The 26,156-nt window shown below is 40.5% G+C and overlaps 1 protein-coding gene across 1 annotated transcript in view; it reads left to right on the forward strand.

Annotated features, from left to right (window-relative positions):
- The first annotated feature begins 1,732 nt into the window (after positions 1 to 1,732).
- The window catches only part of KLHL1 (kelch like family member 1), a 311,682-nt gene continuing 287,258 nt past the window's right edge, over positions 1,733 to 26,156 (forward strand). Inside the window, exon 1 of the mRNA XM_064174201.1 lies at positions 1,733 to 2,285. Within this exon, the coding sequence (XP_064030271.1) occupies positions 1,786 to 2,285 (500 nt within the window). The 5' untranslated portion in view covers positions 1,733 to 1,785. The remainder of the gene's footprint in view (positions 2,286 to 26,156) is intronic.

Genomic DNA, 26,156 nt, shown 5'->3' on the forward strand with positions numbered 1-26,156 from the left:
CAGTGATAAACTAAATAAAACAGTAATATACTTATGTGATAAAGTTAATAAAACTGTTAATTAATGTTTGACTTTTGCCTTTCTCTGGAGGAATTTTTAAGCTATAGTGTTTCATAAATGAGGAGTTAAAACATTCCAGCTTGAGGGAAAGAATTCCTTCATTTCTTGAATTCACAAAATGTTAGTATAACAAATTTTTGATTGCTCATGACTGCATGAGTCAAGCTGGCCAATAAAAGATATCTAGAGGAAAATACCATCTTTTAATAATTTGCCCAGGGATAAATCTTCTTCCAAAATAGTACTTATCAGGTACAGGTGGAATTCAGGCATTCTGTATACCATCTTACTGCTGGCAGATTTTTATGCACGGAGATTCATGAGCTAGCAGGTGATGATGCACACTTTTGTCCCTGTATCCTCCTCCTCCATTTCTCCATGATGCTTTAAATTCTGTAATTATGTCCCAAATGCACAGTGTACTTTGTGACACCCCTCCCAAGTGGGCAGATGTTTCTGAGATCTCTGTTGTGAAATAAACTCCCTTGGGCTTAGCACTGTCAGACTGCATTAAGAGCCGATATAAAATGTAAGAAACAGATGTGTAACGCTATTTCTGTTTGACACACTGTCTCTCTATCCAGTCTTTTCCACTGGTACAGCAACACTGCAGCAACGGGCTAACGAACGGAATAAATCGTTAACCTGTAACCTCATCCAGTCTATATGCTGTCTATTGTCTGTACTGTTATGATTCAGGCTCTTGTGTTTGCCACTGCTGCTGCCATTTGTTGTTCTTCTTTACTTGTACCCAGTATTACACAGTGGTCTCGGAACCGAAAGACCAAGGTGAGAAGAACGGCACAGAAGAGATAGAAGGAGGTTACAAGGGGCAGTTAACGACCTACCGACTTACTTGCATGAAGACCTGAAGGATTTCTTCTCTCTCTGACTCTTCTCACTACGGCCCCGGAGCACATCTGCGTCACACGCAGAGGAGGGGGTGGCTTGGTGAGAGGCGCCCAGATAGATAGAATACTGTACACTCAGGACCTTGACAGCCGCACGGGCGTAATTTCCGCCCCCCCTCCTGCATGCGGTGTATATAAAGGAGCCTCGCTTTCTCTCTGTGCCAGCTCTAAGACTTTGACACCCCTGCAAGCAGGGGACTCCCTCGAGAAATGGGATGGGAAGGCGGGAGGCGGAGAGAGGCTTCCAGGTGACTTTTCCCTCTCTGGCTGCACTCGGTCACGGGGCTTTAAGAGGCTGAGGAAGAGCGACCTGCCTCCCGCTGTGGCTGCTGCCGCCACCGGTCCTCTTCGGGCTGTAGCTTCGCGCACTCCCCCGTTAATCAGATTAGTGCGTCTTCTCAGCCTTCCTCACTCGCTTTTCCCTCGCAAGTGCCTGTCTCCCATGAGAGGTGTCTCTCATTTCTGCCTCTCTCTCCTCCCCCTCACTGATCACCGTGCAGTTCTCGTCAGCTCTGGGCATCTCCTCCTCTTTCTCCTTTCCCTGCTCGGAGTCTGTACCTCCTCTCGGCTCTCTGCATCACTCCTTCCATCCTCCCTCTCTCTGCACTAGTGTATGCGCGAGTCTCTCCCTTCCTGGTGGCTACCACCCCTCGCCCTATAGGCGCAGCACTGCCCGGAGAAACCGCCGGCGCCGCTGCCAGAACCGGGGCCGCCCCGCGCTGCCGCCGCTGCCCGGCCCTGCCTGGCAGCCGAGTCCCGCCTGGCCGCCGAGTCCCGCCTCAGCCTGCATTTGTCGCCCTCCCGCCGCGGCACCATGTCCGGCTCCGGCAGGAAAGACTTCGACGTGAAGCACATCCTGCGCCTCCGCTGGAAACTGTTCAGCCACCCCTCGCCGGCGGGGGGTCCGGCGGGGGGCAGCTGCCTGCCGCCCGATAGCAGCTTCGAGCACTGGGGCCCCAGCCAGAGCCGCCTGCTTAAGAGCCAGGAGAGAGGCAATAGCGTCTTCTGGAAGAAATCCGCCTCCTCCGCTACCTCCTCGGCGGCCAGCAGGGCCAGCCCGCCCAACGGGACGCTCTTGCCCTCCGGCGGCCGACCAGGCGGAGGGCACGGGCTGGGACACGGACACGGGCCGGGGCCGCCACCGCGTACCATCTTCTACGTGGAATCCCTGGAGGAGGAGGCGGAGGCGGTGCCCGGCGGGATGGAGGTAGCCCGGGAGCCCGAGAAACCCCTGGCACCACCGGAGCGGGAGGAGGCGCCGGGGGGCTGCGCGGATGGAGGCAGCCGGGCAACAGGTGACGGAGACGGACACAGGTAGGGAAAGGGGTGGTTGTGGCGCAACCTGCGCGGCGTCCGTGGGTCTCGGGGGCAGCGGGGGTCATGGACCCCATCCATGCAGCGGGCTTCCGGCCGCGGGGCGCGGGGGGCAGAGCGAGGGAATTACGAGGATGGGAGCGCAGGGCTGCAAATGTGCGAGCGTTGTTGCGGGAGGATGGTGGGTCTTGGGGGCAAGAGGGCTTCTTCGTCAGAAATGGCAGGGTTTGGGGGCGGAGGGACTTCCCGCTGCGCGGGAAGGAGACTTGAGGCTGCCTCTGTGTTCCCGGAAAGACCAATCAGCCTCAGGAGGCTGCGAGCAGGGGCAGCTGCCCCTGTGTTGCTCCTGCTCCTGCCCCGCTACTCTCCTGTCCTGCCCCGCCTTGACCTCTGCCCGCGGGGCGGCCCCGACACACTTGCCGGTCAAAGCTGACGCTCCGCGCAGGAGATCGTCACCCCCCAACTTTCTCAGAAGTTCATCAGAATACTAGCGGGAGGTAATGTTCCGAGTAGTGAGGTACCAGGTGAAAGCTCAAAAGTAAAAACGTCCGCTTTCCTGGAACTAGGTGACTAAATGGTGTCACAGCCATCCTCAGGGTAAAATAAGAATTTGGTTTATGAGTAATCAATTGAGTAACACCTGAGAAGACGTAAGAACAAGCAAGACACATGCAGGTGCTTGTGTTTCCTATGAAACTACGGTAATGTGGAGTTGCTTTTCCTTCTCGTCCCCACCCTTCCCACAGACCCAGAAGCATTTAAAATCATTGCAGGAGCAAAACGTACCTAACACTGAGCTTTCAGAATTGACTTAACTTTGCTTTCCCCACACCTCTGCATAGTTAAAATTTAATATTTGTTTTTCTTGTAATTTATTTATTTATAGAGAGACATGTAATTGTGTTCTTAAACAGAAAGCAGAGTAACTTGTGCTCTTCATATTGAAAGTAAAGCATACAATATTAAATATTTTATTAGATAAAGAACGAACAGTCTTTGGGTTAATACGTCTGTAAATAAACTTATGCTGGGTTTGGCAGTGTTAGGTTGATGTCTGGACTCGATAATCATGGAAGTCTTTAATGGTTCTATGATTTGAGTATGTTAAGCTGTTTCATGGAGCTCGAAAGGATATATACTTATACACTTAAAACTCTTATTTTGTCAGTTAGCATAGTTCATTTCATAGGAGCTATATAATTTAAACAAATGTGGAATAGCTGGCGAGGGACTTAGATTACATTTTTAAAGAAAAAGTAATAGTGATGTTTTCATGAGCATTGAAAGTTATTCTGAATAGCAAATATATTTGTCATAGGATTTAATACAAAATGTTATTGACATACTGTATAAAGGTAAAAATATCATTAAGCTTTCTAGACCAAATAGAAGAAGCTAAAAATTGACAAAAATGCAGTTTCATTCTATACATTTTAGATATGTCACTGGTCAAAGAATCTTCAGAGATCAGTATACTGATAGAAGCTTATTGAATTTTGCTGGCACCACTTGATTTGTCTATAAGAGTTCACTTGCTAGAATGAGCTTCCTCATCACATACATCCGATGTGATAACATATATCTGATTTATCCTTACTGCTCTTGGCTATTTCTATTTATTCTGTGTTCTTCATCCATTGCTACTGGAAGAACACATCAAGTCATTACTAGGTCCTCATCTTGTTCAGATTTAAAATAATGAAGACAGATACCATTATTAACAAGAATGCCACACTTTTAGATATAAAAATAGTTTGAGATAGTTTTAGAGTCTGAGACTCTTTTCTTTCATTTAAGAACTTTTCATTTGCCTACATGAATTTTAAATTCTATGGCAAGAGCTAGTGAGGTGCTGCAAATTTGCAGTGGTGTGCTTGAAAGCTCTGTGATCCAACAGTCTTCTTTGTCTCTCACTCCTTTGTAGAAATTATTTTTTCTATAAATGGTACCCACCTCTTTATTTCCTTATTACTATAGGATGTTGCCCCGGTTTTACTGTGACAAAATCAGAGGCCAACCAGGGGCTGCAGGCCATTAACAGTTCTGAGTCAGCCAAGATAGCTGGTGTGAGTTGGCTCACAGTTGTATCATACAGCATGAGCATCACACTCAGTATAAAGGAGGAATTTTGCTGTGAAGACAGGCGTCTCTTGTTTAAGCTTCTGGCACTTCCTCATTCTGGTCCTTTTCCTCCTTCAGCCCTTGAGGACTGCCTTCCTGGATACTGTGTCTACTGCATTTTTACTGGGCTGAGTGTAGCTGTATGTATCTTGTGTTGACATTGGTATTAATTTGGCTATTTTGTTACATTCCTTTTTGTTTCAAAATGTGAGTTTTCACTCCTTTTCCTGATTTCCCTTCCCTTCTGGCAAGGGGTCACCTGTTAATAGAGTAACTGCTATAGTATAGCCCCAGTTATGGGATAGACATGGACAGATATTTAAACTACTTTTCAGTCCTGAGTGATAGATTTTGTCAAATACTTAAATAGATGAGTATGTAGAACTTCAGCCTTTAGGCATACACCTTGATGTTTGGTAAAGTGAGAGTAAAATTGTTAACTTGTGCAATCACAGAATCATGGGGATTGGAAGTGACCTATATTGTCTAATCTGACTCCTGACTTTCCTTAGTATTTTGTCTTGTATGTATTTAGAAACTAATAATTTAGGACTGTTTAGAAGCATTTTCTTTTTAAATGACGAGAATTCAGCTTTTGGCTATGTTCCAATATGGACTATACGAACCGTATTTCGAATGTTATAAACAGGAGCTCTCTGGGCAGTATTAGCTAGGAACCCAGTGACAGAACATAACATGAAGAGCAGCTTGACAAGGTGACTTCAGTGTTATGCTTGGGTTTAATAAATTTTAGTTACTTATTCCATTAACATGTATATACAATTGAAAATTACACTTTCATTTCCTTTTGGTGTCTACTTGCAATTGTTGTATCTCCAGAAGCTGTTAATTTGTTGGTTTTGTGGTGTGGTGGTGTTTTTTTTTTTGTTTTTTGTTTGTTTGTTTGTTTGTTTGTTTGTTGGGTTGGTTTTCTTCATTTCTTCCCTGTGCTAGATACATTAATTCTGTACTTGTAGCCTTTTTTTTTTTTAAGTTGATCCAATCTGCAGAATTCCTGGGTTTGGCTACTTCTAGATTTGTATTTACTCACTTTTCACACAAGTATATTCTACTTCAGTTTCTTTTTTGTATGCTTCTAAAGAGCATTCTGTCGCATTAATTGTGCAGGCACTTAGACACAATAACTAATGTTATGTGGATAGTCCCATTGACATTAACAAGACTGAAGGGTTAGACTTCATGTGTGGTATTAAGTGCTACATTCCATATTCTGTTTTCCCTATTCACCATAAATGTTTTATGGTGAAGTTAGTGTTAAAACACCATTTGATTGATTGAAATTATGTGAAAAGGAAGAACTACATGGAAAGAGTGATTGCCCATTGGAACAGGCTGCCCGGGGAGGTGGTGGAGTCACCATCCCTGGAGGTGTTTAAAAGGAGGCTGGATGAGGCACTTAATGCCATGGTTTAGTTAATTGGAAGGGTTAGTTGGTATGTTTGACTCGATGATCCTAGAGGTCTTTCCCAACCTGGTTGAGTCTGTGAAAACTTGCCTATCAAATTGTTCTAAGGCTTGCATGACAAATTTGGCAATAGCTGCAGCAGATACTTAAACATAGCTTCTATTTAGACTTTGATTTTATAAGAAAAAGCTGTTGGGGGAAAAAAATCTATATGATGAATTAAAATTTATAGATCAACCACAAAACACTTAGAAAATGCCAGTAATAAAATTTCCTGTGTAGTTGTCAACCCTTACAAGGGTAGTAAAGTTTTGTCATGATCATGATAGCTTTTTTCATCTGGCTTATTAATCAACTTCCAACATGTACAGTGTTCACTTAAGCATAGTATTGGTATTTTCTTTCTTCATTTGTCAGTGAATGGTTGTATACGTTGCTTGCTTTATACTGTCCGTATCCCATGAAGATGCAATTACTCATGAGCCTTCAGTGCTCTTCATCACTACACTTAGTACGTGCCTCACAAACTATTCATGTCTCTACAACAGCCCGACTTTAAAATGAAGGGGTAAAACAGAAGGACAAAAACAAAAAAGAGTTGAATTGCCAATATCTTAGCACATAGTATTTTCCTCTTACCAATTTCTCTTTCTTCAGTTGCAATTGTAAATGACGAGGTGAGCTCTTCCACAAACCAATCTGCATCTCCTCTGGCTGTATGCAGGAGGGGTGAGAAACACAGGATTCAATTAACTTTTTGCTTGAGAGACAGTTCCAAGAAGGATATATTAGATATACCTAAAACACAAAGCGAATGCTGACAGTGTAGAAGTCTCTCATAAAACATGCAAGTATTTGAAAATGCGTCTTCTGAAAGACAATGACAAGTCCTCAACATGATTTGATACTCTCTAATCATGCTATAAAGCAAGATGTGCCCTCTTCACACAGGAATTTCACACTCATGTTTTGTTATTTGTGAAAAGACATGAGGAAAGAGCATTTTCTACTGTTGCTATTCAATTTGCCAATAGGAAATAATGTTTTAAAAAGTACTAATGGCAATCTAAAAGGTTTAAAAATGAGAGCATCATTTTATAATTCAAATGCTAACTGAGCAATTCGGTTTGCATATCTTTATGTTCTAAATTGTTTGCATAAGACCATTATTTGATAAAAAATAATAATAATAGTCAGGACTGAATAAGGAATATAAGTGTATTTTTAAACTGTAGAATCAAAACTGTTGAATAAACATTTTCCTTACATTTTGATCTTTTTGCCCATTAGTTGTTGAAGCTACCTGTCAGCTGCTGCGGGAGAGTGTGGTCAAAGCTCACACAGATCAGTGTGATCAAATGCAATGTCACAGGGACTCCAGGCCATTCAATGTGAATTATACCAGAGACCTTTATCGATTGTTTTGGCTCTCATTATATAGTCTTGAGCATAGAGCAAACACCTACACATTAGCATAATTAGGCAAGAACAACCCAGCCCTTTACATAACGCCACACTTTGTTTTTCTCATTAATAAGATGTCCACTTATCCATCCTTACTCAGATAAGGTAGCCAGCAGCTGTGGGAATCAAGGCCAGCACTCTTTTATTCTTCTTCTTCTCACATTGTATTCTCACAATTAGTCTCTCCTACTTTCAAGTCTTTGTCCTTTTAAAAACCGTTACCATGCTGGCATAGAAGGCTGAGTTTCAAACTTGTCAGGACGAGCTAGAGTTTAATTTCAGCTTTCTAATTTAATAAAATACTTTGATAAAAAACACAGATAAAATTATTATACAAGTTTACAGCAGAAGTACTTATATTGTTGTGTATGTATCTAGCCTCAAGAAGATGCTCTGGTTTCTAAGTAAATGGGCTTTTCTATTTACAGCTTTGAATTCAGTACCTGAGCATATAGAAAAAGACATCTTTCTGTCTCTTAGTCTATCCTGTGAGGTCTCACACCTTTAACTATTTTCTCTATTTAAAGTGGGCATGGCCTTGCTGATGTATTACCCTCTTGGTAGTATTTAGGTATCAAAATATGAATTGTGGGTACTACTGTTATAGTGAGATACTAAAATTAGATACAATAGATGTCAAATTTATAGTTGCGTGTTTTTCTGGTGACTTGGCAATCTCATATGGACTGCTCTGTTAGGGATGTAATTTATTGCCAGAGGTGGAACATAGCTGCATTTTTAGGTTGCGGAATTTGAAGAGAATAATACAGTTGTCTTCAACATGAGCCAGTTTTTCGACTTGATTATGAAACTTCTCAGAATGGTTCTGTAACTTTTATGCTCTTATACCTCTGAGTTTTACAACTAAAGAAGCAGGGTTTAGACACAACACTGACCACAGATGAACCTTTTCCAAAGTTCTGATTCATTCCTGGATGGTGTTCTGTGCATGGGACATTAAAGAGTCTGTTGATAAAAGTAGTCACAATCTTATATATATATACACACGTATATGGAAGGAATTAAATACAAGTTGCGTGGAAAATCTAGGTTGTGGAATTTCCAAACTGTGAGGTCTTTGGCCTTGCTACTTCTAAAACAGCTTTTCTATTGTGGATTGTTTAGGAATTCTGGGTTTTAATGAAGTACATGTCACTTTATGTGCTGTCATTTCTGTTGGTCACTATTTGGGTGCAGGACTGAAACCTGAGAATTCACTGCATGCCCCACTGTCACTTGAACTGATAGAACTTTCTTTTGCTCTCAGTTATTCTTTGGGGTTTTTTTTGTGCTGCTAATGATAGTGATGATTGCATACTCTCTCTGCGAAAAGACAGCTGAAGCAATAGTAGGGTCTTCAGAGTCTTCTGCTGCATTTGAGATCATAGTGGGAAGCATGAATCCATACACTTTCCTTTCCTGAGGCTCCCAGACTTGCTTCCATTTGTTCCATCCTCTTGTAGATCTTCTCTTAGCTTTTTTATTCCCTTCCACAGTCTCAAAATTATTCCTGCCTGTTATATTCAAGTCTTTGGTTTCTTATCCAGTGTTACTTGAGCTTACTGGTTTCTCTCATGATCTGCCTTACTGGTTTACTCAGCAGGTTACATATGCTAATGCAGAACTGTCCATTCTTTCTTGCATGTTGTCCTAGTTACTTCCACAAGCCAAGTCACTTATCCTCTAGGGCCTTTAGCAACTTGTCAGACCTCCCATATTTCTCTGCCACTATTTTCTAACGTTAGAATTTCAGTATCCTTTTTACGTTGTCCTCCACCTCCTTTGTCAGTTCTAATGGAATCCTAACAGAATTCCCTGTTTTCTCTCCAGCTGCCAATTTTGGGATTTCTCTGACCTACTGCCAAGTTGATGGTACTATCTGCTATGTTTAATGGGTCAGTAAGACACCTGATTTTCAGTAATTCATTCTCTTGGTGAAGGGGATTTATCTTATCTCTTTCTTAGATGCGTATTTTAGAGTAAGTTGAATTGTCCTGCAGACATGCCTATTTCTTTTAATGGAGTCTAACAGTAGCCTAAAGTGGCTAGTTCAGATTGAAATGTTCAATTTAAATGTTTAATGTTAAATTAAATTTGAGTAAACGAGCATCATTTGAAGTCTGCACAACAGAATTATTTAGATCTTGGTGGATTTTTATAGCATTACTAAAAAGCATACCTCTCATCCAAGTGAATATAAGGGTACTGTTCTGAAACATGGGCCCACTAGAAAGCATGACTTGGCAGCTACCTTTGTTGTTGTTGTCCATGTATTTTAATCATTGGCTTTAATCAGCCAAAACCAGAGATCAACTCTGTTATCTATATTTGTGTTCTTGTTTTTTATACACCTCAGCAAGCCTATGAGTGCAGTAGACATCACCAGTGTTTCCTTTTCACAGCCTATCATCTAATTCTTCTCAATAAAATATTCCAGCTAGGCTCAAACTAGCAAAAATGTTTTCAAAAGATTCAACATTAAGAAAAGAATTGACAATAAAAATATCAGCTGCACAGGCAATGGTTAAATCAGTAAAATACTTTTGAAACTGTGGTTATCACAGATAGCATTAGAAAAGGGAAATGCTATTGACCCTTTCCATGGTAAAAGCAAAAGCACATATGGAGAAGAACAGTTATTTCTGGAAATTGAGTCGATGCTGAATCTTTACAGGTAGGCCTCCAGAAATACTACTGACTTTAAATATCTTTTGCCACCCCTCCCCTCTGATAGAAACAATTAAACCAGTTTTGCAATAGTAATACTATGGACATACATAGGTCTGAACATGCACAGGCTTCTAAATCTGTGTTGTCTGTGTTTCTTTATCTAAACTACAACACATACATATGTAAGAAGTGCTTATATATATATATATAGAATATCTTTATGCATATATACCCATCCTTTTAATCAGTAAGTTCTTCCAAAGTTATTAATAAATAAATTAGTTTACTATCCTGTGCTATTTTTGTGAAAAGTCAAGTATGCTTAAATAGTATATAAATATAAAAATAGAGCATATTATTGGAATCTGTTCTAAATTCTTAAGGATGGTGCTGATACATGGAGGTTGAGATATTCTGAACATGTGACCTTTGCTTTCTAACAGCTACTTCTTATCCTTGTGACACTTTTTTTTATACTCTGTTGCAAGCGGCTTAAGAGATTGCTCTTTCCTTTTATATCTCAAACTTGCATGTTTTAGGTGAAAACTGCTCCTTAAATATTATGCTATGATGTCTTGTCAGAATTTCCTGGTGTTTGGACATTTCCTTTTTTTTTTTTTTTTTTTTTTTGGTTTTTTTTTTTTTTTTTTTTTTTTTTTTTTTTTTTTTTATAGAATACAGGATTGAAGACCTAAAATAGTTTATTTGCACTGGGGAAATTGTGCCAGATTGAAGCTAGCTAGAATGTTTTGGTGAGAAGAACTAGATTACAGGCTGTGAAAAGAAAACAATGGTGATGTCTACTTCACTCATAGACTTGCTGAGATGTATAAGAACAAGAATCCAAACATAGATAAGGGAGTCGCTCTTCACCTCAGCTCTGAGCTGCATTTCTCTCTAACCTCACCTTCTGTCTCACTGATTAATCCACCTGCTTCCTTAACCCCCCTGGCTGACCCTGCATTGTTTGTTGGGGCATAAGACAACGTCTGGGGTAAGGTAGAGAAGGGTGGGAGAAGGTGAAAGGGTGGTTGGGAGCCCCTCCTGGGGACTCAGGTTTCTGGGAGGGCTGTTGTGTTTCTGTATTACTTTTTAACTTGTATATTTATATGTAGCGTAAATACCTGCTTGTATATTGTGCTAAGCTGTAAATCAGACATTTTACGTGCTACTGAAATTATATTTTTTGTATAGTTTAGGTTTGGAGATTTGGGGAGAGGATTTCTTTCACTATTACTATGGATGACAGAGAGGGTGATTTGTCATTGGAATGGGCTGCCCAGGGAGGTGCTGGAGTTGCCATCTCTGGAGGTGCTCAAGAAAAGACTGGGTAGGGCACTTAGTGCCATGGTCTAGCTGACTGGCTAGGGCTGGGTGATAGGTTGGCTTGGATGATCTTGGAGGTCTCTTCCAACCTAGTTGATTCTATGATTCTATGACCACATACCAGACAGTAGTTAGTTACTTATCTTTCTGTGGGAGCCACAGCAGCTTTCAACTTTTCACAGGACGGATTTCCTTTGAGAAGCTTTTATTGGAACAGACATGTGTATTTCTGTAGTGGTTTGGGTGTTACCCACCCGCTCACACTTTGGAAATCACCCAGACTAGACTCAGTCAGCTCTGGAAATTTGAATGAAGCTTATATTTACAGCTTAGCAGAATATACAAGCAGATATTTACAGTATATACAACTATATACAGAAATATAAAAGGTAAAAGGTAATACAAAACCACAACAGCCCATGCCTGGAGGTGTTTAAGGCCAAGCTGGATGAGGCTGTGGCCAGACTGCTCTAGGGTTAGGTGTCCCTGCCCATGGCAGGGGATTTGGAACTAGGTGATCCTTGTGTTTCCTTCCAACCCTGACTGATTCTATGATTCTATGACTAATTGCGCATTTCCTGTTTCTGACTTAAGTCTGCAGTATTTGTACTGGCAATGCTGAGGATCACTCTAAGTTTAAACTAGCGTGACAATTACATGGTCATAAAAACTATATATATAGAGCATCACAGGTCATTGTCCTGATTTCCAAACCACATTCTAATCTTGCTTCCTATTTCTTCACTTTCAGGTTATTTACTGTCTCTCTCCCTGCCACATTCTGGCCATGTTCTGTATACTTTTTCGAGCAGTTAGGATCCAGAATCCATCCTTTCACTTAACTAGGCATACTTAATCTCTAGACCTTTTTTTCCCTCCCTACTTCATGTGAAATTTGGTCTGCCTTAGTTGACTCAGATGAGTTGATATGTTTGGAGCATTTGAAGTAGATTTATTCTAAGTCGTAGGAGTAACCTACAGAGATCAGAAGACATGTATTTCAATCTAGTGTCTATATGGAAGCTCCTTTTACCTCAGTCCAAAGACAACAATATATAGAAGTTCTTCCCAATTATATTTTTCACATTAAAAATAATTAATTTAATGAAATAAAATGGAAGATAAAGGATAAGTATTTAATTCTGCGGAACAAATAAATAGAAATGTGCAGAGAGAATTTAAATGTAGTTCAGTGCTGCATCTGTTCCACAGTTTGAAATTACTTGCTTCAACTTAATATTAAAATTGAGTGTTAGAAGTGAAACAGGTAAAATCAGATCTGACTGAAAATAGGAGATTTTAGGGTTTTATCTTCAGCAGTGTTTTTAAAACTTGCCCTTAGTGAGTTTGAAAGACAGAAATGTGTTTTTAAAAATGTGTTATTTCTTAATATAAACCAATAATCTTTATCACACTGAATTGATTGCAAGGCACTTTCATATTGTCTGGTAAATGATTTGGCTTACTGTGGAATGTGTCACTCATTCTTTAATTTGCATCAGCTGAGTTTTCTGGTTTACTGTGTCTTACCAACATTAAAATGTTCTACCTTTTATAACAGATATGCCTGTCATCTGTTTTTAACCTTCCTCCCACTGTAACCATATGGAAAAAAAGCAATGCTGATTTAACCTCATGGTATATTTTGCTGCTATCATAGTGTTCTGTGCAAAGCTCAGAGAGGAATCCAAAACGAAATCAAACTGAAGATCGCAGAAGATCTTTTCAACTGAGCATGTCTAACAACACACTTAAATTGTCATTGCTAAATGTAGTCCTGGGACTGAATCGTATTTGGGGTCCCAGTTTTGCGTAGTGATTCCTCAACTCTTTAGATGATTCATACTTACAGAAATAAGTAGAGAAAGAAACTATAGGATACATACCTAATGTATCCTGTATTTGTTGAAATTATTTCATCTCAGAATCTCTATTAGTCTAATAATTAAGTTTTCTCAGAACATAAAAATGATGTTAATATTTCTTATTATCACATGACATAAATCTAGAGAAAACATGGAGCGGAGAGTACGTCTGTATTTATGAGAATGTGGCAGTGCAGATTGTTCATAGAACTTGCAAAAGTTTATCTATGTTTTAGGTAGGTTAGGTGTCACTAATCCAAGCCTTCAGGGTGACTAAGGACAAGGGGCAGTGGGCTCAAACTAGAAAGCAGGAAGTTCTGTCTAAGCATATGGAAAAAACTTGATCTACTCTGAGTGTGACACTGAAACAAGCTGCCTAGAGAGGCTGTAGAGTGTCCTTCCCTGGAGATTAAAAAAACCTGCCTGGATGTGTTCCTGTGCAGCCTGATCTAAGCAAAACCGGTTTAGTAGGGAAGGGGCTGGACTAGATGTTGTGGAGGGCCTGTAGGCCCAAAAGCAGGCTTATTTATGCCTGCTCTGCCTGGACATGTCTCTGTGCCTGCACCAGGGGTAAATGAGCAAAACTGGGCACAACAGACCGGGGCCATAAAGTCAGTTGCCCAGGACACCTGATTGTGGCTGCCTGGTGCTGGGCCCATGTGATTCCCATATTTGGAGTCCAGGCCTGTGGGTTTTACCCAGTATGGTAAGGTTTGGCTGACTGCCAACCTGATTGGTCATTCAATTGGCCAATGAGACCATTAACTCTCAGCCCACATGTAATAAATAGGGGTGCACAGGCTCACGTGCAGCCTTCCCCACATCACTTGTGGCTCCGCCACATGCTTGCTTGCCTGCCTGCGTACTTCCTTGTAGCTGTATGCCTGCCTTTAGTCAGTGTTAGACCAGTGCTCAGACTGCACGGAATCCTGCCTCTGCACCTGGAGACCCTGCATGCATACCCCTGGAGAGAGCAGCCAGCAGGATCCAGCAGCAGTAAGGCCAGAGACTGCCATTTCCCCTGACGCCAGAGGATTCCAGCCTCAAAGTCCACAGGCAGAGACCCTGAAGAATTGGACACTTGCATTAGGCTGACGGAGCCCTGGAGGGTGATTAAAAATTGATAAGAATTGTGAGTAGATGCCTCTGTAATTTCTGTTACCTCTGCCATAAAGCAGAGAGCAGCTTTCAGCTCAGCTTTGCTGGGCAAATAGTATAAGACCCCAGGCAGCATTAAGCCGTGGGGAAAACTCTCTCTCTGTTAACAGTTTCAATGTTTGCTAGTTATTAATAAGTTTCTGTAGATATATATTCCCATAATGTCTTCATAATCATGTAAAGAACAATTTAATATTAAGGTTCAGTGGTTGGGGGTGGTGAGAGTTGAAAATATTGGAGTTTAATAAATATATACATTTTTATAAATATCCTCTTGCATTAATTAATTTCTCCCCTCCGTCCAATCGGTGTAGGTTGCAGAATACCCCATCCACGACACTAGATGATCACTAGAGGTCTCTTCCAACCACTGACATTCTGTGGGTCTATGACTGTGCACCAATTCCTTCTTATTTCTCTAGTTAGAAATTTGAGTCTGGAATAGTAGTATATATGCTCATTATTAGTCTCACATGCATCCAGTTCTGGAGCCCCTATTACCAGAAGGGTGTAGACATGCTGGAGCATGTCCAGAGGAGGGCCATGAGGATGCTCAGAGGGCTGGAGCACCTTTCTGATGAGGACAGACTGAGAGAGTTGGGGCTGTTCAGTCTGCAGAAGAGGAGGCTCCTAGGTGACCTCCTTCTGGCCTTCCAGTATCTGAAAGGGGCCAACAAAAAAGCTACTGAGGCACTTTTTAGGCTCTCAGGGAGTGACAGGACTAGGGGGAATGGAGCAAAGCTGAAGGTGGAGAGATTCAGAGTGGAGGTGAGGAGGAAGTTGTTGAGCATGAGACTGGTGAGAGCCTGGAATGGGTTGCCCACAGAGGTCCTTAAGGCCCCATTTCTGGAGGTATTTAAGGCCAGGCTGGATGAGGCTGTGTCCAGCCTGCTCTAGGGTAGGGTGTCCCTGCCCATGTCAGGGGGGTTGGAACTGGATGATCCTTGTGGTGCCTTCCAACCCTGTCTGATTCTACGATTCTATGCAGTGTTATATTTCTATGTATGCAATTGAATTTCAATCATTTTCCTGAGAGATTATTTTTACAAAATGATTTGTCTTAATTTTGTAATATTTAATCATTGTGCTAAATGTACACTTTCTGTGTGCAATGTTTTGTGGCTGTATTTATGCAAGGTGACCTTTTTGGTCAGTTTAGTCTTAATTTTTGCTATTATCCACAACAATAATCTACAATGTATATTACTTACTGGTATTTTTAATTTTTTTCAGTGTTCTATAGACAGAGATGAGGATTTCAAACTGTCATATTTCAGAAGATTTTTTTTTAAATAGAAAAAGCTTCAATAAATGATTGCTTGTTAATAAATATGTTGATGAAGGTATTAGAATCATAGAATCATAGAATCAGCCAGGCTGGAAGAGACCTCCAAGATCACCCAGTCAAACCTAGCACCCAGCCCTATCAAATCAAATAGACCATGGCACTAAGTGCTTCTGCCAGGCTTTTTCTGAACACCTCCAGGCACGGTGACTCCACCACCTCCCTGGGCAGCCCATTCCAATGCCAATCACTCTCTCTGGAAACAACTTCCTCCTAACATCCAGCCTAGACCTCCCCTGCCACAACTTCAGACTGTGTCCCCGTGTTCTGTTGCTGGTTGCCTGGCAGAAGAGATCAACTCCACCTGGCTACAGACTCCCTTTGGGTACTTGTAGATAGCAGTGAGGTCACCCCTGAGCCTCCTATTCTCCAGACTAAACATCCCCATCTCCCTCAGCCTCTCCTCATAGGGTTTGTGTTCCAGGCTGCTCACCAGCTTTGTTGCCCTTCTCTGGACACATTCCAGTATCTCAATATCTCTGTTGTTTATTATAATTAGTCCTCCTAAATGGAGTTTTTCATATCTGTACTCCTGTTATTTTAATTCAGAAGATTAATGAGTTTTGTTTGAAAATATAATAGCCTTTGAGAGAATTGAGTTCTGGATGAAAGTGAATGCTTCTGTGTGCTGTTCATCTGGTGTGGAAATGGAATTTAAGAAAGCTGCTATAAAAGGGTGCAAGAAGAAAGTCTTGTTCACGTGTGAATTAAGAACAACAGTTGTATTGGTTGAAATCTGTAGTGCTTCTCTTGGGATCAGTGCTTTTATTGTTGTCATTAATGACTGAATGAAATAAAACTTATGCTTCTGTGCTGGTTTGGGCTGGGGTAGAGTTAACTTTCTTCACAGTAGCTCATATGAGGCGATGTTTTGTATTTGTGCTCAAAGTAGCATTGTTAATTCAGGGATGTTTTAGTTATTGCTGAGCAGTGCTTACACAGAGCTAAGACCTATTCTGCTCCTCAGTCCACCCTACTACTGTTGTGTGATAGAGCCCTGCCGTCCTGGAGATAGATGAACACCTGCCTGCTGATGGGTTGTAGTGAATGAATTTGTTGTTTTGTTTTGCTTTGCTTGCACATAGTAGGTTAAATAAAAGCTGCTTTATCTCAGCCCACAAGTTTTCTCACTGTGAGTCTTCAGTTGTCTGCTCCATCCCACACGGATGGGGAGTGAGCAAGTGGCTGTGTGGTGTTATAGTTGCCAACTGGGGTTACACTGTGACAGCTTCTTAAAAACAATGAAGAGAGCCTTGGAGAATTCACCAGTGTGTTAGAGGAGAGAACTAGAATGCAAAATCTTGAAAAACCAGAGACATCCTCTAAAAAAATTAATATGGAACAGTTTGACTTGCTATCCTGTCACAAAAATAATCAGCAGAGATACCCAGTGGGATCACATGTCTAGATAGCAGTTCTGCAGAAGTTTTTCGGTCAGTAAACAGCAACTAAATGAGTCAACAGTGCCATACTACTGCTAAAATACAATAGTAAGATATAAACAGATAGATAGATTGCAAAGCAGCATCGATTCGTTCCTCTGATCAACTTTGTTTGAACCTCAGCTGCATTGATTCTAGTTTAAGCTTCCCAGAGACTCAAAATATAGCTAACAGAACCAATACAATAATAGGATGCCTTCCCTCTCCCTCCCTTTGGAAAGAAAGGAATTAGATGTAGAGAGGAAAGGGTAAAAGCACCCAAAGAATAGTCTTACTTCTATTTGGAAGTTGAAAGAAAAACTTTAACAATAAATAAAAGGTATTTAAGGTAGGGGGGTTACAAAGAGTTATAGGGAAGGGAAAAAAGATACAAAAATATATATCCAACCACATTGGTGGCAATGGATGGAAGTAGAATCAGGAGGTGATTGTCCACCATGTGGCAGAATGGCCACGTGGTAAAACAGGAGCACCAGGAACAAGGGTGGTGCTACCAGGCAGAGAGGGCAAAAAAGGAGAAAGGCAGAGGCAGTTCCTCTGGTTTTATAGGGGTCTAGACGGGAAGTGGGAGTGGGCTAAGCACTACACCTGGGCTCAGGCTCAGACCACCCCCAGGAGGGTTAGCCCTTTGCACTCAGCTTTAATCTATTGTCCAGGACGCAAGAGATATATGGATTGTTAGGAGAAATTGAGTGAAAATTCACTAGAATTTTAGAAAACATACTGTGCCAAGAAAAGATTGCTATAGGAATAATTTATTTTTCAAAGATATGATTACGGTATAAAGCTACTCCTCCTATATCTCTCCTATTGGGAGACATTTTAAAGATTTATTTCACACATGACATGAAGTGATCAGTAGGAAACTGATTCTACAGCTACTGATGCACTGGAACAGATTCACTAGGAGTGATGTGGATTATTTGATGTCTGGGATCGTCCCCTTGTACTCTGCTCTGGTGAGGCCACGCAGTATTGAGTATTGAGTATTGTGTCCGGTTTTAGGCACCTTATTACAATAGGGTTATCAAGGTGCTGAAGCTAGTGCAGAGGAGGGCAACAAAATTGGGGAACGTCCTGGAGAATAAATCTTGTGAAGAGCAGCTGAGGGAGCTGGGGCTGTTTGGTTTGAGGATGAGAAGGCTGAGGGAAGACCTCATCGCAGTCTACAGCTACCTGAAAGGATGTTGTGGAGAGGTTGGTGCTGGTCTCTTCTCAGAGATAAGTGGTGATGAAGGAAAAGGGAATGGCCTCAAGCTGTGACTGGCTGGGTTTAGACTAGATATTAGGAAGCATTTTTTTTCACAGAAAGAGTGGCCAGGCATTGGAATGGGCTGCCCAGGGAGGCAGTTGAGTCACCAACCCTGGATGTATTTAGAAGTTGTTGGGATGTGGTGCTTGGAGATGTGGTTTAAGATGAACATTGTAGAATATGGTTAACAGTTGGAATTGGTCATCCTGAGGGTCTTTCTTAGTCTGAATGTTTCTGTGATTCCGTGAAACAGGTGTCTGTCAGTCACAATGTATTTAAGCATGGAGCCCTTTTGCCTTTAAGGAGCCCATTAAATGCTTGTAACAGAGTCAATGTTTTTCTATGAGAAGATTAAGTACAGATGCTGACAAAAAATTTAAGAAACTTCTTTCATGTGGGAATAAAAAGTTTTTATTATCCAATTTTCACATTATTTGAATACGTATTTTGTCATTTAAGCATATCCTTGCTTTGCATTTGGTGGCTCCCTCATTTGATTTGCTCTTCCACTGGAGTACTGTGGTATGCCATATCTCATGAATATGCATAGCCAAGGTCAGTTCCTATCGTGTTGCACACTGGAGCATAAGCCCTATGAAGGAGCTGGGGTTGTTTAGCCTGGAGAGGAGGAGGCTCAGGGGTGATCTCATTGCTGTCTACAGCTACCTGAAGGGAGGCTGTAGCCAGGTGGGGTTGGTCTCTTCTGCCAGGCAACCAGAAACAGAACAAGGGGACACAGCCTCAAGTTGTGCCAGGGGAGGTCTAGACTGGATGTTAGGAGGAAGTTGTTTCCAGAGAGAGTGATTGGCATTGGAATGGGCTGCCCAGGGAGGTGGTGGAGTCACCGTCCCTGGAGGTGTTCAGGTAAAGCCTGGCAGAGACCCTCAGTGCCATGATCTAGTTGATTGGATAGAGCTGGGTGCTAGGTTGGCCTGGCTGATCTTGGAGGTCTCTTCCAACCTGGTTGATTCTATGACCCTATTGAGAAATGCTCAGCCCTATTATTTTCATTTATCAGGAAAGCTGTTGTTGTCACTTATAAATTTCCCAGTGAGAGAACAAATAAATGTGTCTGTTTAACCCTAGCAACCTCGTTTATTAGACATCTATATATTTCTTCTAAATTATTTGTCATTCTAATTCTTCAGCAATTAAACTAGTTGATTAGACAGGGATGGGTGATAGGTTGGACTGGAGGATCTTGGAGGTCTCTTCCAGCCTGGTTGATTCTATGAGTCTATATCTTAAAAAGCTTTAAAGAAATTACTTCCAATTAATAAGTAATCTGATTCTTCTCACCAAAATATTCTAGCTAGCTACAAACTAGCACATACTGTTTGGAAGTAAGAGCCAGTACTATTGTCTGTTCTTTAAAATTAGAACAGTGAAGCAAAAGTAACTGAATTATAAAGGGAAAGTAGCTGCTTTGAGTCCTTAAAGGACCAAGTATATTCCTCAAATAAATGTAATAAAATAAATAAACCAACAGTAATGATAAGAATGAAATTGAAGTGTATCATCAAACTTCTATGTTTGATTTCTCAAACTCTAAAAATCAAATTACATGAAACTTAGTGTGCTCCTTTTTGTACACCATCTTCATTCAGATTTCCCCAGTGAGACCATTCAATGTCATGTTTCTCATTAGAGCATCCTAAAAAGATTGTGAAAAGTTAAGTTGTTATTTTTATTTCCAGAAACAAATAGTGATTTAGATAGAAAATAAAGACTTAAAATTAGTTTTGTAAAGTTTCTTTCTAGTACTAAACATACTCTCTGCTATCTGTGTCGTTATGTTGATTTTTCTACAGGTGATGCTGTTTTCAGGAAAGGCTTCAATCGATACTAAAGCTGAGAGTTGAAACAAGATCTTTTTATCTGCTAGGCTCTTAATCCTCTCATAATAAGAGACTACATAGCATTAAGAGTGTAACTCTCAGAATCTAACATGGTTGTCTAATCAAGGAAATTACTGTCTGAAGTGTCCTATTTCCTTTATAGTGGTGATAGGGAATTAACACAGGAAAAAATAAAAGGGTAGAGAGTAATTAAGAATGGAAGGAATTTACCTTATCATACGAACATTTTCTAAGAGGCTTCCTTTTGAAGGACAAATTCATTGCAAGGTTTCTTACCAAATCTCAGTGATTGAGAACTAACAGAAATGTTTTTTTTTTTACGTCTTTTGTCTGATATTGAAATTAATTCCCCTGTGCATGGCACAAGAACATTTTGGAAAAGATCAGTGAATATGTTCCAGATACACAAAGCTAAAAAACAGTAAGATTAATCCCAAGGATGAATCTTGGAAAGAGCTCTATTTTTTTTTTTTTTTCCTGCAGGCTAGTTGTTATATTACAACAGAGGCATATCTAAGCATATGTTATTTTACAAGGTGGAGTTAAATAACTTCCCTCTTTAGGAGCTTGTTTTTCTCTCTTGCCTGTTTGTGTAGTCTAAACAGAGCCGCCCATAATTACTACGCTGGAGGAAAAGCTCAAATACACTTCAACATTTTTGTTTTGTTTTGCTTTTTATGTTAACATATTAAAACAACAATTGAAGAAAATCCAACAAGACAACAAGAAAATACCTCAACCTACCCAACAGATGGTTTGTGCGTTCTGTTAACAAGCAGATGATAGGTGCTCTGACTAGTATTATGCAGATGATGTTTTTCATTGGAATTTTTGAAGAAACTATGATTATGGCCTAAATTAAGCAGAAAAAAAGTCAATATGTCTCCTTTTGTATTAGAAGTTGAAGAATCTTCATATTTGAGTACACACATTGCTGTGTGTTTATGTGTATGTAGATAGACAAGCTGGGAAACCAGGAGCAGTGCTAATTTCTGAAGTACTACTGTCTCTCCAGTCAAATGTCATGCTTTGATTACATGCCCAAACTACTGTCAGGGACACAACGCTGTAGTAAAACTTGCATTTCTGCACAGTCGAGCATATTCAAATGCTAAGTGATGTGTGTCAGTTTCCTCTGTGATTTGTATTTCCTTTTATTTAGAATCATAGAATCAGTCAGGGTTGAAAGGGGCCACAAGGATCATTCAGTTCCAACCCCCCTGCCATGGGCAGGGACACCCTACCCTACATCAGGCTGCACACAGCCTCATCCAGCCTGGCTTTAAACACCTCCAGGGGTGGGGCCTCAACCATCTCCGTGGACAGCCCATTCCAGACTCTCACCACTCTCATAGTGAACAACTTCCTCCTCACGTCCACTCTGAATCTCTCCACCTCCAGCTTTGCTCCATTCCCTCCATTTACTCCTCCTGTAAATTATAGCATGCCTTGTCTTTGCTATGCAGATTTTCAGAAAGTATTGGGAGATTAGGTGCTGGAGGGAAGGAAGGCCCTGCAGAGGGATTTGGACAGGCTGGATGGATGGCTGAGGCCAACTGCATGAGATTTAACAAGGCCAAGTGCAGGGTTCTACACTTTGGCCACAACAGCCCCAAGTGGTGCTACAGGCTGGGGACAGAGTGGCTGTGAGGAGAGGCTGAGGGAGCTGGGCGTGTTTAGCATGTAGAAGTGGAGGCTCAGGGGTGATCTCACTGCTGTCTACAAGTACCTGAAGGGAGGCTATAGCCAGGTGAGGTTGGTCTCTTCTGCCAGGCAGCCAGCAACAGAACAAAGGGACACAGCCTCAAGCTGGATGTCAGGAGGAAGTTGTTGCCAGAGAGAGTGGTTGGCATTGGAATGGGCTGCCCAGAGAGGTGATGGAGTTACTGTCACTGGAGGTGTTCAAGACAAGACTGGCTGAGGCACTTAGTGCCATGATCTATTTGATTGGGTAGGGCTGGGTGCTAGGTGGGGCTGGGTGATCTTGGTGGTCTCTTCCAACTTGGTTGATTCTGTGAACCTTGGAAAACTACAGATTACAAAATCCCATCAAATGGTTGAAGAAATATTTACAAATTTACTTCAAGAAGAAAATACATTTCGTTCTTATTTCTGAGATCATGGATCCTGTTTGGGGGAATTAGCCATCTCATCAAAGTTTTTAGTGTGTATACTTTGTCTCGTTTTTTTTTGTTCTTCTCTGTGGCTAGTCGCCTCTCTGCAGTTATTATCGTATTTCAGTATCCTACATTTAAATATGCTTGGTATGTCATTGGAAATCCCAAGAAATTAAATAGCAACTGGCTTGAGGTAGAAAAACTTCCAGTTTTCCTTGCCTTTTCAATAAAAATATACTGAATTAGTCTGATATTAAAGTTTATAGCTTACTATCACCATATTATTTTGCCCTTATTTTCGATTACTGCTGATAAATACCCAGTAAGATGTAGTGTCAAGGAGGAATGAGCCATAACAGTCACAGGAAAAACCTACTGGTTTTGTGAAGAGCTTAATAGGGGCAAAAACGCAGTGATATTCTTCTTCTAAGCTTTTTGTCACATGCTGTGCATTGTCCCAGCTGTATGACCTTTTAAAATGGCATTTCCTTTTTAATCTCTACATTGCATTAGAAATTAATTTCTGAGACTAAAAAAAACAATTCTTAGGTGTTACACTTAGAAAGTTTAAGAAAAAAATGCATGCATGCAAGAGGAAGAGAACTCAATTTTTAACAACCCTCTTCAGGCTAACATAATGTTCATTAGTCTTATTTTTGTGTGTTGGTTTGTCAGGTCCAAAACGTTTGAACAGCTTTGGCAATTTTTCTTTGCTAAAATAACAGTCACTCAGCATTGATGAAAGTATTTTAGCCTTGTTTTTACAGACATGCATTCGTTTCTTAGTAGGACTTAGTCCAATTTAATTTCAGTCATCAAAAAGAAAGACATCTAGTCCATTAGTCATCTAGGTAGCCTGATGGACTCAACAGTTGAATATAGCTTAAGGGAAAAAACAAAATGTGGCATGTGCTGCACAGTGTAAGTCATAGAGTCATAGAATCAGTCAGAGTTGGAAGGAACCACAAGGATCATCTAGTTCTAACCCCCCTGCCATGGACAGGGACAAGTCCTCTATGTTTGTGGAGAAAGTATGTGAATTAATTAAAAAAACAAAAGCAAACTTTCATTGTACAGTCCAAAGATGGTTTTATATTGTTACATGAATGCCAGCACATCCAACATTCAATTATTGGGATGATGGTTACTAGTACTCAAACAATATTACAGTTAATATGCTGTAGTTGCACCACAGAACTAAAGTGGCAAAATGTAGCACACTGTGCTACATTGTGTGGTCCTGCTCTGGCAGGGGGGTTGGACTTGATCATCTCCTTGGGTCTCTTCCAACCTCTAATATCCTGTGATCCTGTGAAAATGAGTTTAGTGAAATAACAGTATGTAGATATAATACTTACATGCATTACTTACAGTATGTAAGTATAATACTGGACATTTATGATCTTGATATAAATTACTGTTGTACCTCTTGCATTCCAGTATTTTCTGCTTATCAGAGAAAAGAAAAAGGAGGGGGAAAAAAAAGATGTATTAGGACAATTAATTTGGATGCTTACTCTGCAATTGTCATTTGAACACGGCAACTTATACACCACCAAGTACAGTGTGAAAGGATGGCATGTGTCTCTTAAGAGGTAACAGAATCTTGCTGTAATTCAACTGTACTAGTTTGAAGCTAGCTAGAATATTTTGGTGAGAAGAATTAGATGATAGGCTGCAAAAAGGAAACAATGGTGATGTCTGCTGCACTCATAGGCTTGCTGAGTTGTGTAAAAACAAGAACATAAACATTTGCTCTCTGGCTTTGGGGCTGCACTTCTCTCTCTCTCTCTAACCTGCTAATCCTTCTGCTTCCTAATCCCCCTGGCTGAAACTCCAAACTCACCTTGAATGTAAGGCAAAGTCTAAGGTAAGGTAGAAGGGTGGGAAGAAGGTGGAAGGGTACTTGAGAGCCCCTTCTGGAAACTCTGGTTTCTGGGAGGGCTGTTGTGTTTTTGTATTACTTTTTAACTTGTATATCTCTGTGTATAGCTATGTATATTGTAAATGCCTGCTTGTATATTGTGCTAAGCTGTAAATATAAAGCTTCATTCTTAATCTGCAGCTCGACTGAGTCTAGTCTGGGTGATTTTCCTAAGTGTGAGGGGGCATGTAACACTCAAACCATCACATCAACCCAAAGAACAGAAATACACAGGAAATTAAGCTTTCTGAGTTCTGCTTGCAGAATTATTTGTGTAATTTTGCTACAGTGTGACTATTTTTCCTATGTATAGAAGAGATTGAATTTAAAAATTGTTAGAGTCAGGTCTTGGTTACAAACTAATTTCCCACTGGTGATTGTTAGGACTTGAATCTTTTAATTTACAGGGTTTTGTAGTCAATGGCAATGATTTTTTATTTAAGCTGAAGAAAAATGCGGCTACAAGGAAGTATAAAACAAAAACCTGAAAGGTGGTTACAAAGGAAATGTTAACTGCTGCTGTCATTATGGTAGTTTAATTATTTGTTCTTTAGCTATATCAATTTCAGAGCATTTGTAGAGGCAGTTACTGTGTATCAACTGACAGACTTTCATATCTTGTCTGTATCTTATGACTGAACATTTTAACTGTTGTCTTGCTTTATTCACTAAAATAGAAGTATTAAAGGTGCTAGATGTTCTCTGTTATCCAATAGTCTTGATTTACATCTAGGTTAGTATCCACAGGCATGAAATGTTATCTGAAAGGAGTTGGGCATGGAAGGAGTGGATGATTCATTTTGCTACAAAACTGTTTTGAAGGGTTCCATATTAATTACCTAGGATGAAGCCAGGATTGTTTACAGATGTTTGTTACTTTAACTTAAAAGATTTTCAGATCTGAAGTAGAATATCCAATTTAGTAAAAGGAATTGAAGTTGTAGGTAGGAAGAAGCATTTTGAGGTTCTAATATTAAAAATGAAGAAGGATCAGAGTTAGTGAGTGAGAAATCATCACTAAGGTAGAGTATCTCAATTTACAGTATCCTTTTACATTTTCATTACTTATTTTTTTGTGTCTTCCTATAAAAAAATGTACTTTAAGCTGTGGTTCAGCTGGCTTACATCAAATGTCTACAGTAACATGAAATGAATCCTACTTCACAAGTGCTTGGATTTCTACAGTGCCCATCCTATGTTTCCAAAAAGGCTGTCTCTATATAGAATAATGTAGAATTTTCTGCAGCAAGATAGAATCTGAACTGTAGACTTCTAACATGTTCTCAGTCCATGCCTCATCAGCTTAGCTTAAAATGATAGAGTTAAGAGAATCATAGAATCAACCAGGTTGGAAGAGACCTCCAAGATCATCCAGTCCAATCTATCACCCAGCCCTAGCCAATCAACTAGACAATGGCACTAATTGCCCCATCCAGTCTTTTCTTGAACACCTCTAGGGATGGTGACTCCACTACCTCCCTGGCAGTGAGAATAAACATGCTTGAAACGGTCAAAGTAAAGGAGAATTTTTAGTTGTTCTTTAACATATAGGCATAGTTACTTGAAAGTACAACTACTAGTACAGAAAATAAATTAGGATAAAGCTGTAACTCTGTGTGCAGTGAGCTCTAAGATAAATATGATAGAAATGCCCAGTATAGATTTTTATAATGAAAATTCTGTACACATGAAAATTGCTACATGAAATGAAAATTTCAGAATGTAAATACAGTATTTAAAGTTAGTCTTGCAATTTGAGGTGATATTTGCATTCCAGTGCATATTTCATAAAGTAATAGAATCAGTCAGAGTTGGAAGGGACCACAAGGGTCATCTAGTTCCAACCCTACTGCCATGGGCAGGGACACTGTAGCCTAGATCAGCCTGGCCACAGCCTCATCC

The sequence above is a fragment of the Pogoniulus pusillus genome, chromosome 3 (assembly GCF_015220805.1).
Source record: "Pogoniulus pusillus isolate bPogPus1 chromosome 3, bPogPus1.pri, whole genome shotgun sequence".
Classification (NCBI taxonomy): Eukaryota; Metazoa; Chordata; class Aves; order Piciformes; family Lybiidae; genus Pogoniulus; species Pogoniulus pusillus.